Genomic DNA, 13,810 nt, shown 5'->3' with positions numbered 1-13,810 from the left:
ACTCAGGTGTTCAGGTTCCCACGCCCAAAGCCATCCTCCCGCCCAAACCACCTGCTCCCTCTCCCACAGTCCCCACGTGCTTTGCAGGAGGGTCTCGTTGAGCTGGATCGATACTGCATTCGTCTTAGTGAGAGAACAATCTCAACACAAATAATATCACAACCCTGAAAGAGAAAGCGCTCTAACAGAGAAATCATGACGGAGCCTGATAGCATCTCTTGCCCAACTAACACCATAATCCAGGTCCTATTCAACCTCTGGCTCCCCATTTCAACAATCAATAATAATACATTTTCCCCCCTCACATGACGGTTATTTTTAACTTCTCTGGCTCCTCTGTTTGCTTCAACGGCAGCACCCGGAATCCGAGTGACCTCTGCAAGGTCGCGTGGTCAGTGAAATGTAGGGCAAGGAATTGGTTTTCGTACACATTCTTCCAACCACCAAACCACAGGGTCTTTGTTAAGGTCAAAATTATCATGAAACATTATTTACATAGTACACAACGAGCTCAGTGCTGCAGCTGTTCCAAGCACGAGCCACAACTTAAAATAATAAAAAATAAAAAGATAAGGGACCGTTCGTTTTACTCACTGTTCACATAAACATTAAATGTCACCGAAGAATTGACATCGGAATTGGACACTTGAAATGTGTAAGTGCCTCCTTCGTTCCCTTTTAATCTGGTTAGATGAAGTTCACTCACATATCTACAAAAGATAAAATAGAAAAGAAAAGAAATCAAGCACTCGTGGACGGCCTGCCTCGGGTGCGCATCTTGTCCACAGTTTCTCTCTGGAAACACATGCCTGTGGGAGGAAGAACCAGACCAAGCACTTAACTCAGTATTAACAGGATCCATGTTAACAGATACAAACCTATAGGCATGTATTGAATTTGGGCCCAATGGCTGAGTGGGGAGAGGCTTTCGTGGCCTCGTGGAGGCCGCAGCCTCTTTGGCCTCCTGGCTGCCCTCATGCCCAGGCCCCCTCTGCCCATAATCCTTCCCCGGTGTCCTGAACTCACCCGCCCTGCTGCCCTATAACGCTGTGCCCCTGGCAGGGCCCCCAGACGAGCAGGTGCCCACATGGAGGACCCTCACCTTCCTTCTTGCAAAGATCATAATCTCCCAATTCTCCTTTCACCCCCACTACTTCTTCCTGGCATCCTTTCCAGTATGTGCTATTCAAGCTTCTGTTTTCCTACCGGGATGATACTAGATACGGCTGTGTAGACTGAGCCCACAGGCCTGCCAAGGGAGTTCCCGACATGGGCGCTGGTGTGGGTGGAGCGCCCTGGGCAGCCCTTGACCCATGTGAGCAACATACACAACCGCCCAGACATACGCAGTGGCCTCTTCAGACTTTCATCTCATCTCACAATGCACACGCCCCCGAGCGATCCACTCTCACAATGAACTCCTTGCTGTTTGCTCACAGCTTTCAAATCTTTACCTCTGGTTCAGAGTTCTCGGTCCTTCGCCTCCTCTACAGAGCTATTTGCATGCCTGCATCTCCCTGCCTCGTGGGTACAGCTTATAATGATTCACACCTGCAACATCCTCCCAAGTCTTGCCCTTGGACACTTGGCCCCTTTTGGACACTGACTGCCTCTCCAGGTCTAGAGCTGATGAGTGACTGCCTGTGGGGAGGGACAAAAGCTCTGAAGAGCGCCCCTGAGATCAGCCTGCCAATCACCCTTCCATCCTTTCTTTCCTCCTTTACCCTTCCTGCCCTGCTCTCCCTCTCCCTTAATGAAGCTCTTGACCCAGAATCCCTGTCTCAGGCTCTGCTTCTGGGGAACCTGCCCTCGATACTTCCTACCTGAATGTCCACACTCAAGAGCCCATGGACATTCTCAAATTCAACCAACCCCAAAAACTCATGGTCTTTGCCATCCCAACCCTTCCCCCTCCTCCTTGAAAGACATCACCTCTCACCATCCAACGTAGCTGACAGATACAGAATCTGAAGGGGTATCTTCAGCTCCTACCTCTCTCTCCTATCCCCTCAGTCGCTGAGTCTTACTAAAGAGGTAGCCTGGATACCTCCCGAATCTAACCTCCTCCCTCCAGCCCCTGCACCTTGACCCAGGACAGCCTCATCTCTCACCCATATTCCTACAACAGCCCATAGCTCTTCACTGGAAAAAAAAAAAAAAAAAAAAAGTCTATGAAGGCATCCACTTCTGTTAGCAATTTGACCTTGGTCAAGTTACATCAAGACTCATTTGTGTCTCAGTTTCCTCTTCTCAGAAATGAAAAGAATAAAAGTGCCTGTCCATGGGGTTTGTGAGGACTGAAATTATTGACTTAATATATGGAAGGTACTGAGAACAGTGCAGCGCAGGCAAGAGCACCTGCAGCCTACATAAAGTAAGCTACTTTTATGCTTTTGCTTTGTAATTTTTATTAATTTTATTTTTACTTACTATTTTTATTTTATTTTTTACTATTTTATGATTGCTACTGTTTTTGTTAGAAATGTCTTGAGGGGGATCCCTGGGTGGCGCAGCGGTTTGGCGCCTGCCTTTGGCCCAGGGCGCGATCCTGGAGACCCGGGATCGAATCCCACGTCGGGCTCCCGGTGCATGGAGCCTGCTTCTCCCTCTGCCTGTGTCTCTGCCTCTCTCTCTCTCTGTGTGACTGTCATAAATAAATAAAAATTAAAAAAAAAATTTTTTTAAAAGAAATGTCTTGAGGATCAAATGAGAGATGTGGGGGCGCGTGGGTGGCTCAGTCAGTTAAGCATCCAACTCTTAGTTTCGGCTCAGGTAATGATCTCAGGGTCGTGGGACTGAACCCCACATGGGCTCTGAGCTCAGGGAGGAGACTGCTAAAGTTTCCCTCGGCTCCTCGCTGTGTGCGCTTGCTCTTTCTCTCTCAAATAAATTAAATCCTTAAAAAAAAGAGAGAGAGAGAGGTGTGATGTCATAGAACTTGGGAGTTCACTGCCTGGACCAAAGCTACTGAATGAATGAGACTTAGTTTTCATATAGTTGGTTGTTTTACTTACTTACTTTCTTATTTATTTATGACAGAGAGAGAGGACATATTTATTTATTTATTTGAGACAGAGAGAGGGGACATGCGAGCTGTGGGGCCAGGGTGGGAAGGAGCAGAGGGAGAGAGGAGAGAAGCAGACTCCTCACTGAGCCGGGAGCCCAACTCCAGGCTTGATCCCATGACCCTGAGATCATGAGCTGTGCAGAAATCAAGAGTCAGAGGCTTAATGACATAGGCACCTCTCTTTTTCTGACAGTTCTCATTTTTTATTTTTAAAGATTGTATTTATTTAAAGATTTTTATTTGCTCATTTGAGAGAGAGAGAGAGAGAGAGAGCGCACAAGCAGGGGGAGGAGGAGAGGGAGAGGGAGAAGCAGACTCCCCATTGAGCAGGGAGCCCAACCCAAGGCTGGATCTCATGACCTGAGCCAAAGGCTTAACCCACTGAGTCACCCAGGTGCCCTTGACAGTATTTTTAAAAAGTTTTCAAAACACTCACTTTCCTCTTTCCTCTGAAAAATAATTTAATGTGTCCGTAAAATATGCCATTCCCTGCTTTCAATCATCCTCCATATCAGAAATGTGAAAACTGATGCACAGACTTTTTGTGCGGGTTTTAAACCAACACAAAAGGAAACACTGGCCTGAAGACTCAGGAAGGAGCCCCACACTTCCTCCTATGCCAGGTGTCCTCTCACACACTTATGGGCCACAAAAATAGGATCTGGTAAGCCAAGGGAAGTGGGGGGAAATGTCTAATCCCCAGTGCGAGGCTCTTCTCTTACCTGATATTACTTTCATTGTCAGACTTGGGATAATCTTCCCATTTATCAGTGAAGGTTCTGTTCATATAGATCCACTGCTGGTGCTCCGGTTTGGGATATGCCTCATATTCAACAATCAGATCCACATTCTCTCCATCATTTACAAATATTGTAGTACTCATCATGGGGAAGATATTAATGAATCCTTTATCTAGTTATAACAGAATAAAACAGGGAGAAACTATGATCCACAACCACACAACAGAAAACACAGCTTCACCTTTGGTTATAAGGATAGCGGACTGGGGTCAGGTATTAAGAATATTTTGACTTGCCATTGTACCTTTTTTGGGTCTTTTTGCTCTTGTAGAATCACCATCATAAAGTGAGAAAGGACAGCCCTGAAATGTTCATTCTCCCACCTGTCTCTCAAGCAACTCTCTTAAAGATCTAGCACCATCTTGTTCAAAGTCTTCTAGAATGACTGGTCCTGATGCTTCTTAGGTCAAAAAACCTTTGGACTAAATAGTCATACCCAGACTCAATATAAATGTGATGATATGAAGGTGTCCAAAATCAAGATGAAGAAGAGATCCTAATGGTCAATGAAGATGTTGAAAGAACACCATTTAGTATTTGAAGAAAAATAAACATCCATCTTCTCATCACATCATGTATCACAGATGAAATGAAGGACAGCACCTTAATAACCCTACCATATTTTTAACTAAACAGAACTAACTCCTATCAAACTTCTAGGTGGGGAGGGGGAAGGGCAGTTTTCTAGGCTTTTTAGGAACCACGGAAGAAAAAGAATCATAAAATCATAAAAATCCCAAGAATCTGAATATATAAGCTTTTTTAAATGTCTATATAGTAAAAGTAAGGTAATAAGAAAAAGAACATGAAAATATAGATGGAGAAATATTTAAACTAGTACTTAAAATAAGGCGTCACTCTTCACTTATTAAAAATAGCAAAACTTCAATAAAGCTGCTAAAAAATAAAGTATATCCATCCTGTGGAAAAATAGGAAAACTAATTTGAAAGAAACTCAATAATTTTGCGAGTGTGGTAAAAGTAGCACGCCGAATTACACACTGTAAATTGGCACAACTCTTTCAGAAAGCATTTAGCAATATAGATTTTCTATAATTATCTATTCTCCCATTTAACCCTGTAATTCCCATTTGAGATCCCTTTTTAGTGGATAACTACAGACCAAAGGAACAGCTATCTACCTTGGACATAATAATTTTCAAAATCAGAGAACTGGTTTCTCAAGCAGCCCTTAGAAATGGTTATATAATAATAATATAAGAAAGAGTTTGAAAAAAAAAGTAATAAAATTATTGCCAATATTAGTTTTATGGCCACCATTTATGGAATGTTTACTATGTGCCAAGAACTGCCCTATGCAGTTTAGCATACACTCTAATTAATAATTATGGCAAATATATAATTGTATAACAATACTGAAAGAGAACACTTAGAACTCCTAATTTATACATGAAAAATATCCAGTCCTGGAAAACTAAATGGTAGCTACCCAAAGGCAGAGCCCAGATCGGAGTACAGGTTCATGAGAAGCCAAGGCTGGCCTCTTCTTACACTAGCAAATTCCCTAGATTCTCTACTTTCAGTTAGAGAGAGAGAGTGACATCCTATGTGTAACTGAAACCCTGCTGCGTACAAAAATATAAGCAATTTACCAAATCTTAAAAACAGTTATATCACATTAGTGGAAGGGTTTTCACATTTTATTCTTCCATTTCTTTCCCCAAATTTAAGAATTATAAAATTTAAAATTATTCATTATTTTTGGCACTACTCGGTTGAATATGTTAAGGTCCTACATGAGTTGTCATTCTAGTATTTACTGCCCTTTAGTTTCCTAGAGATTCAGAATAAGAAAAAGAGTCCAACTGTACCAATGAAAAGGATGTGTCACAGATGAGAATAAAAAATCATCCGGGTGAAAGCTGGAGATGGAAACCACCACCCTGTTCTAATGCCTGAATCATAAATGAAGCTCCCTCTGCCATTTTTAAAGGAAAATTTAGATTTTCGGTTAATTTTAAAGGAATAAATCTTTCATCGGAGTGCTGTGTTACAGTTTCAGGTTCTTAAGGTCATAAATTGATCCCACACAATGCAAAATACTCAAATATTACGGACCACAATATTTGCACTGAAATGAGTTCCCTCATCATCACCATACATAAAATACTTAAGTTCCTCCTGAGTTTTCCAGAGTCCTTTGGCTCAATATACTTTTATGTCCTTCAAATTCATGAAGTATCAGAATTATTCAAATCAAAGAATTCCATCAGGGTTGTTTTAACATAAAGTATGATTTTTTTCAGGTACTTCTGCATTAAGAAATTGGTGATGATTAATATTTAATCAGTACAAACGCTATGCGAGGTACTTCTATGAAATCTATTGCCTTTTCTCCTCTCTATAACCTCTGGAGTTAGAGGTAGGGTTTCTCAGAAGAGAAAATGCAGGCAGAGTTAAAGTAGGGTGCATTCAAAAGTTGGGTGGCACGGCCCCAACTTAAAACCAGGTGGGGACCATCCCAAAGCCACTCCACATGGTATCCAAATCCTCCTACCCCCAGCCCCCAAAGAAATTACTTTTCTCTTTGTCTCCTCCTGTTCGTGTCCCATCCCAACCCATCCCAAAACAATAAAAAACCAGATTCAGGTTTCAGAGCCACAAGCCTTTCCAGTTACACAGTTATATTCTTGGAAATTGATGAATGGATTTTAAAAATCTGATTACATACAATAATATGCTCAAAACATCCTTACTAATTGCTTTCTGGAGCTGAAGCTGATATATCAACATGCTCCCTAATCAACTTAGCAAATTAGCACTTATGGAGTTTAATATTTTAAAAGCATAGCTTTCCATTCAAATTAATAAATGGTTCACAATCACGTTTAGGGAAAAAGTAATACTCTTTCTGCATGCTGGTTCTATCATTGCAAGTAAAGCGTGTTTCCCACGTTTAGTCTGGTGAGATGCTTTCCATTACAACATGGGCAGAAATGCCAAAATTATATGAGATTATTGTGGGATAAATCACAGACCTCTAACACTGCTTCATAAATTATTGAGGAAACACGGGGGAAAGAGGAGAAATGAAAACAAATATCACATCATTTTATTATTGCTCATGATGAAGAAATTTGCCACCCTACCAGTACTTAATCAAAGTCAAGCACAGAGACTATACTTGCATTAAAAAAAAACACAAGAGATTAAATTCAAACAATACTCACAAAACAAAAAAATGTGTAAATAAAGCAATTTAAAAATACTATTATTTCCAGTAAATCAAAAAACATCCAGGACATTCATTATCTTCTGCTCCCATTAAGTAAATCTTGGAAAATAAATATTTAGTGAGATTTCCAGAGTAGGGAAGGAAACTAAACCACTTGTGCATACCAGCTATGATGGGGTTAGGATTATAGGGTACCATGACCCAGTTTATGCTGTGCAGAACCAATGATTCAGGCCCCAGGGGACCTCCTTCCTAAAGGTTCACACCATGGCCTACAAGGCTGGAGGATGGGGTAAAGTGAGCGGTGTCCTAGGAAGAAGCAGCCCAATTCAGCCCTTCCTGTGACAAATGAACTAGACCCATGAGTGGTAAAAGATAAACCAAAGGCTCAGGTGCCCCCCTAAAAGATTCAGAGAACTACTTCAGGCTCTCAGCATCTGCACTCCTCCACTGAGAAAGTCCACACCCATTTCTAAACTCGAGTCATTCAGTAAAGACTCGAATTTTTGAAAAAGTTCCACTTAACATCTTATTTGTTTAGTAGGGAGGGGAGAGGGGATGGGAGAAAATGACCCATTTAAACAACTTCAGTTACAAGTTTCCACTTCCTCTCTATTAAACTGGTGGAATTTGCATTTGTGCTCTGGTTGGAAAAGGCGATAGTGATAATTTTCATTCATTCATTCATTCATTCATTCATGTGGTGACAATTAAATTTCTAGTAATCTCTTCATCATTCTATTAACATAAAAAGGAAGCTATCTAGCAATTTCTTCTTTCACTACTGCCAGTAATTTATACATTCTGATAGAGATATTTACCTACTACTTCCAAGGTTGTTGTGACATTTGCTGATCCAAAAGTATTATTGGCGTAACACATGAACACTCCAGAATCATTAACTCTTGCTGAGCTGATAATCAACTTTTCCTGACGTTCAAAATTGAAGTCACCATGATGCCAGCTATTACTCTGTGTCTGTGCATTAGTCTGCTGGTTTTGGAAAGAGAGAAAAAAAAATCCAAGATTACCATAAAATTTATATTCAGGATCTTTCCTAGATAAATTAAAAATAGCAGCAATTAACTTCTCCATATTAACATTCATTATACACTACTTAAGTAAGAATAATAAAGCATCATGACAAGTCTGTCATTGGAACACTTCATATTACAGGATTATATTGAAAGATAGTCATTATTAATGATTGGAAAAAACATGAAAATTCATTTCATAATAACCATGGCATACATAATTCCAAATTCTCTGTAGCACTAAATATTTTAACAGTGCCAAATTTTAAAAGTTACTATATAAGAAATATTACTGAATACTGATACTATACATTTAGTCAGCATAGTTAGGTCATATCAAGAACTCAAATCCAGTACATTCACTACATTCTGCTCTCAGTAAGCAGATCTTAGAAAATAAATAGTGAGATTTCCAGAGTAGGGGAAAAAAAGCGACACCAATTGTTCATAGTTAGGTCATATCATTATCTCTATATCCCAGTGATTGAAAGGAAACACATCACTAATAATAATATTCTATTTTATTAACATTTATATTATTTTCACGAATAAAAACTGAACCACAATGTCTAAAACTAACTTGGAAACTCATCCTACAGTTCTTATCCAGTAGAATTTTGGCAACTATTAAAAAGAGTTCCAAAGTATGTGAGACGTCTAAGACCAAACCCCAAATTATTTAAGCATGAGTGGAAGAGAAAAAGTTGCAAATTTACTCTTGTGATATCACCATTCTACTCGTATTATTTGCCTACAGACAAGACACAGAGAGATTTCTTGTATGAAAAACATCATGGGAATAAAACATAAACTATAGTCACTCTGAAAATATTAGAGGGAGTACTATAGAGCTTTCTGCATCTTCCAAATTTTCGGTAAAATGAACACATTCCTACAGAAAAAAATAACTGAAAACAAAACAAAACAAAAAAAGGAAACAGGAGCTGATGTTGACATGAAATGAGACCAAGGGTAATGCGCTGGCCAGGCTATGGTCAACCTATTAGCATGAGACCATTCTGACACTATTGTAAATCAGAACAAGCCCTGTGGAAAGCAACTTGGCAATTTGTTCATACCCCTGATCAATTCCAACAAATTTATCTCAAGGAAATAACTCAATTTCTTAAAAAAGTTTCAAAATATTTACTGCAGTGAAATCTCAGAGATGGCCTAAATGTATACCAAGTATCAAAATTATAAATGTGAAAATAAGAAAAAGGTTTATATTACTTAATAAGCATAAACTGAGTGTACCTTAAAACTGCAAACATGTGGTAATACATATGCATGGGAGCAGAGGGAAAAGAAATATGAAAAAAAAAAATGGGCAATATAGTATTTATAAAGACCAGACACACAAAGACTACTGAGCTCTTGGAATGCTTGAGGTCCAACTTGTGTTATAAATATAAAGTATGCCCCAGATTTTGAAGCCTTAATATGAAAAATAGTAGTGCAAAATAACCCATTGATATTTTTTATGTTAATTACATGATAAGATAATATTTTAGCTATACTAGGTTAAATAAAATGTATCGATTTTACTCTGACTCTATCATGTGCCTACTAGAAAATGTTAAATTACATAGGAGGCTCACATTTTATTTCCCATTGCATAGCACTACAACATGCAATGGTGGAATTATATCTGTTTCTTTTTTCCTCATGTTATTATATTTTTGGAAATTTTTTTTACATTAAAATGAGCATACATAAGAGCAGACTGCCAAAGCGGAATGTTTTGAAATAAAAAGAAGAGAAACCTGCTTTCTTAACTAACTGTGAGATCTTGAGCAAGTCAAGGATACTACTAGTCTCAGCTTTTGTTTCTATAAGGAAATGAGAGGGGGGCCGCCTGGGTGGCTCAGTAGGTTAAGCGTCTGCCTTTGGCTCAAGTCATGAACTCGGGGTCTTGAGATGGAGCCCTGCGTTGGGCTCCCTGCTCAGCAGGAGTCTGCTCTTCCCTCTGTCTCTCTCCTTCTCTGTTTCTCCCTCCCTTGCTTGTTCTCTCTCTCTCTCTCTCAAATAAATAAAAGGAAATAAGAAAGCAGAGATCTTTAAAGGCCTTTTCATTTTGAAGCACAATGCAGATATGAAGACACTCTCTTCCAAGAGATTCTTCTAATAATTGGCAGAAATCTGCCATCTCACTGCAGAAGAGCAATCAAGAAGATGCAGTAGCAAGGTGAGGGGACACTGTTTTGTCCTCTCCCAGTTCACCAGGTCACAGACTTCTCTGCAAAGGCAGAGTGACAACAGACAGCTAACATACCACATTCTAGATTTGTGGTATAGATATATGTAGCCCAAGGGTCTATAACAAGGAGCTAAACAGGAACAATGAACACATGTCAGCGCAGGAAGGAATAGCTTGGTCCTATGTGATACAATATCAACACCTAAAATCAAAGACCGTAATTCAAGATGATGTCAAATAACATAATTAAAAGTAAAAATACAAGGGTTTAGAGGCACTAGTAAAGCTAACCAAGATTCACAATTGTTGAATAAACTCCAAGACTCTCTTAGGGTTTAAAACAAACAACTGCAAAAACTCTAGAATAGTCATTTTATCCTAAATTTCTCTGTGAGTTTTAAACTTATTCTAAACGGTCAGAATCAAATACCAGGAATTTTTAAGATAATTTGATAGCGCTCACAGTGCTAAGTATTCCGAATGAAGCCAAAGGATATCAACAAAAGATTCATGGATGAACCTTGGCATGGAGCCACGAGCCCCATCTGCAAGTCACACATTACATATTGTTTGCATGTGATTTGGTTTTCCTTAACCCTTGAGGTGCACACTGGGATTTCCCCAAAGAGCTCCCAACACTGAAGGCTTATCTAGCAGCGCCAGTGGATTAATTGGGAATGGCATGCAGGACTCCTGGGAAAAGTGGTTCAGAACAAAACTGCCTGGGGCAATTGAATTTCTCATGAAAAAAGGCTAATTTTCAAGTTATACAGAGGCTCAAATACACACATGGTCTAAACTGTTCTCTCATCTGAAATCAAGGATTATGGAAAGCCAATTAATATAGGATTGCGTTCCGTAGGGTTAGTCAAAAATCCATACATAAGCTATTGTTTTTATTAAATTATATGATATGGAAACTAAAACTTGTTTCTTTGAGCCACTGGTCTGAAAGAACAAGACTCTAGTACAATCCATTCTCTAGTCAATGGCAGGCTTCATTAGCAAAGTATCATCCATCACAAGTCTATGTGAATACCATCATAGTACTTTGCATTATGCTAATCACCATGGTTACTTATGGAGCAAAAAATTCTTTAAAGAGGCATGAAATTGCCCATGTTGAATACAGAGCATGAGAAGGAAGAAGAAGAGGAGGAAGAGGAGGAGGAAAATATATCATTTCTTTTCTCCCATGTAATGCATATGTGTGTTCTGAAGAAAAACCACTGTGATAGCAAATTACCTTAGATGGCCAAAATTATGCAAATAAAAATTACTGAAAATTCGGTCAATGGGAATTTTAAAGCAAAATATTTGGGAAATTAGAATTTGAAAGACCTTGCTATTAATGATTATTTAGAGAGAGGGAAAAAAAAAACTTCATATAACTGGTTAAAATTTACTTAAAATCTGCCTTCCACAGTATCTGACATATAGGAGACATTCAATATGCATTTGTTAAATGAATGAGAACTTAAACATGTCCAAATGTTTCAGATTAAAGATAACCATTTTATTAATAGTGACTAAAACAAATAGAAAACCATTAGCAACTTGATCTCAGGTAACCAGCCTCAGAGGGGAGAAGTCAGATCAATAAAAAAGGAAACACAGCTCTCAAATGGATAGGCCACTTTGTGGGAAAGGAGGGAGCGCCCCAGTTAGTATGAGATCATTGACTGTTTTTAAATATGGAAGGGGAAAAAATTGACAACTTTTCCCAATATTTTAAATCATCTGGCCTGGATCCTTGGGTGGCGCAGTGGTTTAGTGCCTGCCTTTGGCCCAGGGCACGATCCTGGAGACCCGGGATCGAATCCCACGTCGGGCTCCCGGTGCATGGAGCCTGCTTCTCCCTCTGCCTATGTCTCTGCCTCTCTCTCTCTCTCTCTCTCTCTCTCTCTCTGTGACTATCATAAATAAATAAAAATTTAAAAAAAATAAAAAATAAAAAATAAATCATCTGGCCTGGATAATTTTAAGAGTCTTAAAAATCAAGGTTAACGTACGTGGCTAACAAGAAGTGTTCTTATAAATTTCCCTATAAAAGTCAAAGAAACAGCACACGGTATAGAACAGGAGTCTGAAGTTCTCTCTTCGGTCTTCTCAAAATAAATTTACAAAATGACACGTATTTGTCGCTAATAATGAATATACACATCCACATATGGTGTTACGAAAGGGGGAAATGTGCATCTCGACACACGCCCAGACAGCCCCACCTCAGACAGACACACCAGCTGAGCCATCCCCAGGATAATTAATAGACTGTTTTAAGGGGAAAACCTTAAAATGTCCCCCACAGAGAGAACAATGTATTGAGAAAAACAAAGGAAATAAGCCACTTACCTGGCTGTTTTCCTTTATCCACATCGAGTCCACGAAACTAGACACATCTTTTATAAAGCACATCACAGAGAAGGCTTCCCCTTCCTTCAGGAGAGAGCTTGTTTTGGATACTGACACAACTGGTACAGCTCTGATGGCTAGAATAAGAAGAAACGTGGCCCTCAAATTATTTGTTCCGTGATCATATGCCATTGTCACCTACTGCTTTTCCTCAAATGCACCCAACTTATTTGGGCGTCTTTTAAATAAAATCTCAAGTACTAATCAATCTGTATTACTTGCCTATCTGAAGACATCAGCAATTAAATCTTGCATCCTTCAAGCAAATTCATTAATATTGAGTGAAAAAAATAGGAACGTCTGCTTTGAGATGATAATGCTCCTGGCCAAAGCTATTTTGAAACAAGTAGAAGCCCTGGCACAGGGAAAGTGGCTTTAACCCTGATGGTTTCATGAGGACGTGACCTACGACTAATTATATTCTTTCAACCAAACAGGCATCATTCCCATGTGCCGTAGTGATAATATCTTGCTCATTTCTGGAAAAATCTCCATTTTAAATAGTCAAAGTTTCCTTAATCCCAATGAGCACCCTTTTTCAAAAGCCTTCATAAAAACCCCTCCGTAGCAGAATGTCACCCGGTGTTGAATTTGATGATCTCGGAGACACAAAAATCTAGACATCTTCCGGCTACGAAAATAATCAACATAATGCCACGATGATAACAAGGGCCATACTCAGTTGGTGCTTTCCTCCTCAGACTGGGAATAAGTCTGGGAATGCATTAAAATCAAATCGCTGAGGAGAAACTCAATTCCTCTATCAACAGTAAATCAAGGGGTGAATAATGTATATGCTAATCTTTCCCAACAGTGGAATCAAAGCTCCGCAGTGAGGTTCCCTTGGAAGCACACCTCATGCAGTTATGAAACTCTGAGTGTCCTGATGTTGTGAGGTTTCACAGCTGTCCCTGGGAGGGTCTACACACTGGTTTCTGGCAGATGCACCTGCCAACGGTGGCCGTGCACTGGTGGTGTGGGGCTTGGGGCTATGAAACAAAGAATTCGCCGGCCACTGACAGTAGTTGGGAGCTGGGGAAAGTGATGAAGAGCCAGCCACCTGACCGCTGAGAGTAAGACAGACCAGGGAGAGGAGACAAG

The 13,810-nt window shown here is 39.7% G+C and overlaps 1 protein-coding gene across 4 annotated transcripts in view; it reads right to left on the bottom strand.

Annotated features, from left to right (window-relative positions):
- KIT (KIT proto-oncogene, receptor tyrosine kinase) overlaps positions 1 to 13,810 on the bottom strand; it is an 83,654-nt gene that overhangs the window by 30,414 nt on the left and 39,430 nt on the right. For 2 of the 4 annotated variants that reach the window (XM_072775083.1, XM_072775086.1), the window contains exons 4-7: positions 12,650 to 12,786; positions 7,885 to 8,056; positions 3,790 to 3,979; positions 595 to 710 (exon numbers count right to left, since the gene is read on the bottom strand). In XM_072775083.1, coding sequence (XP_072631184.1) covers positions 595 to 710; positions 3,790 to 3,979; positions 7,885 to 8,056; positions 12,650 to 12,786 — 615 coding nt within the window. The remainder of the gene's footprint in view (positions 1 to 594; positions 711 to 3,789; positions 3,980 to 7,884; positions 8,057 to 12,649; positions 12,787 to 13,810) is intronic. The other 2 variants (XM_072775085.1, XM_072775087.1) reach the window with 1 other exon arrangement.

The sequence above is a fragment of the Canis lupus genome, chromosome 14 (assembly GCF_048164855.1).
Source record: "Canis lupus baileyi chromosome 14, mCanLup2.hap1, whole genome shotgun sequence".
NCBI classification, from domain to species: Eukaryota; Metazoa; Chordata; class Mammalia; order Carnivora; family Canidae; genus Canis; species Canis lupus.
This window is presented reverse-complemented; position numbering and strand designations above follow the sequence as displayed.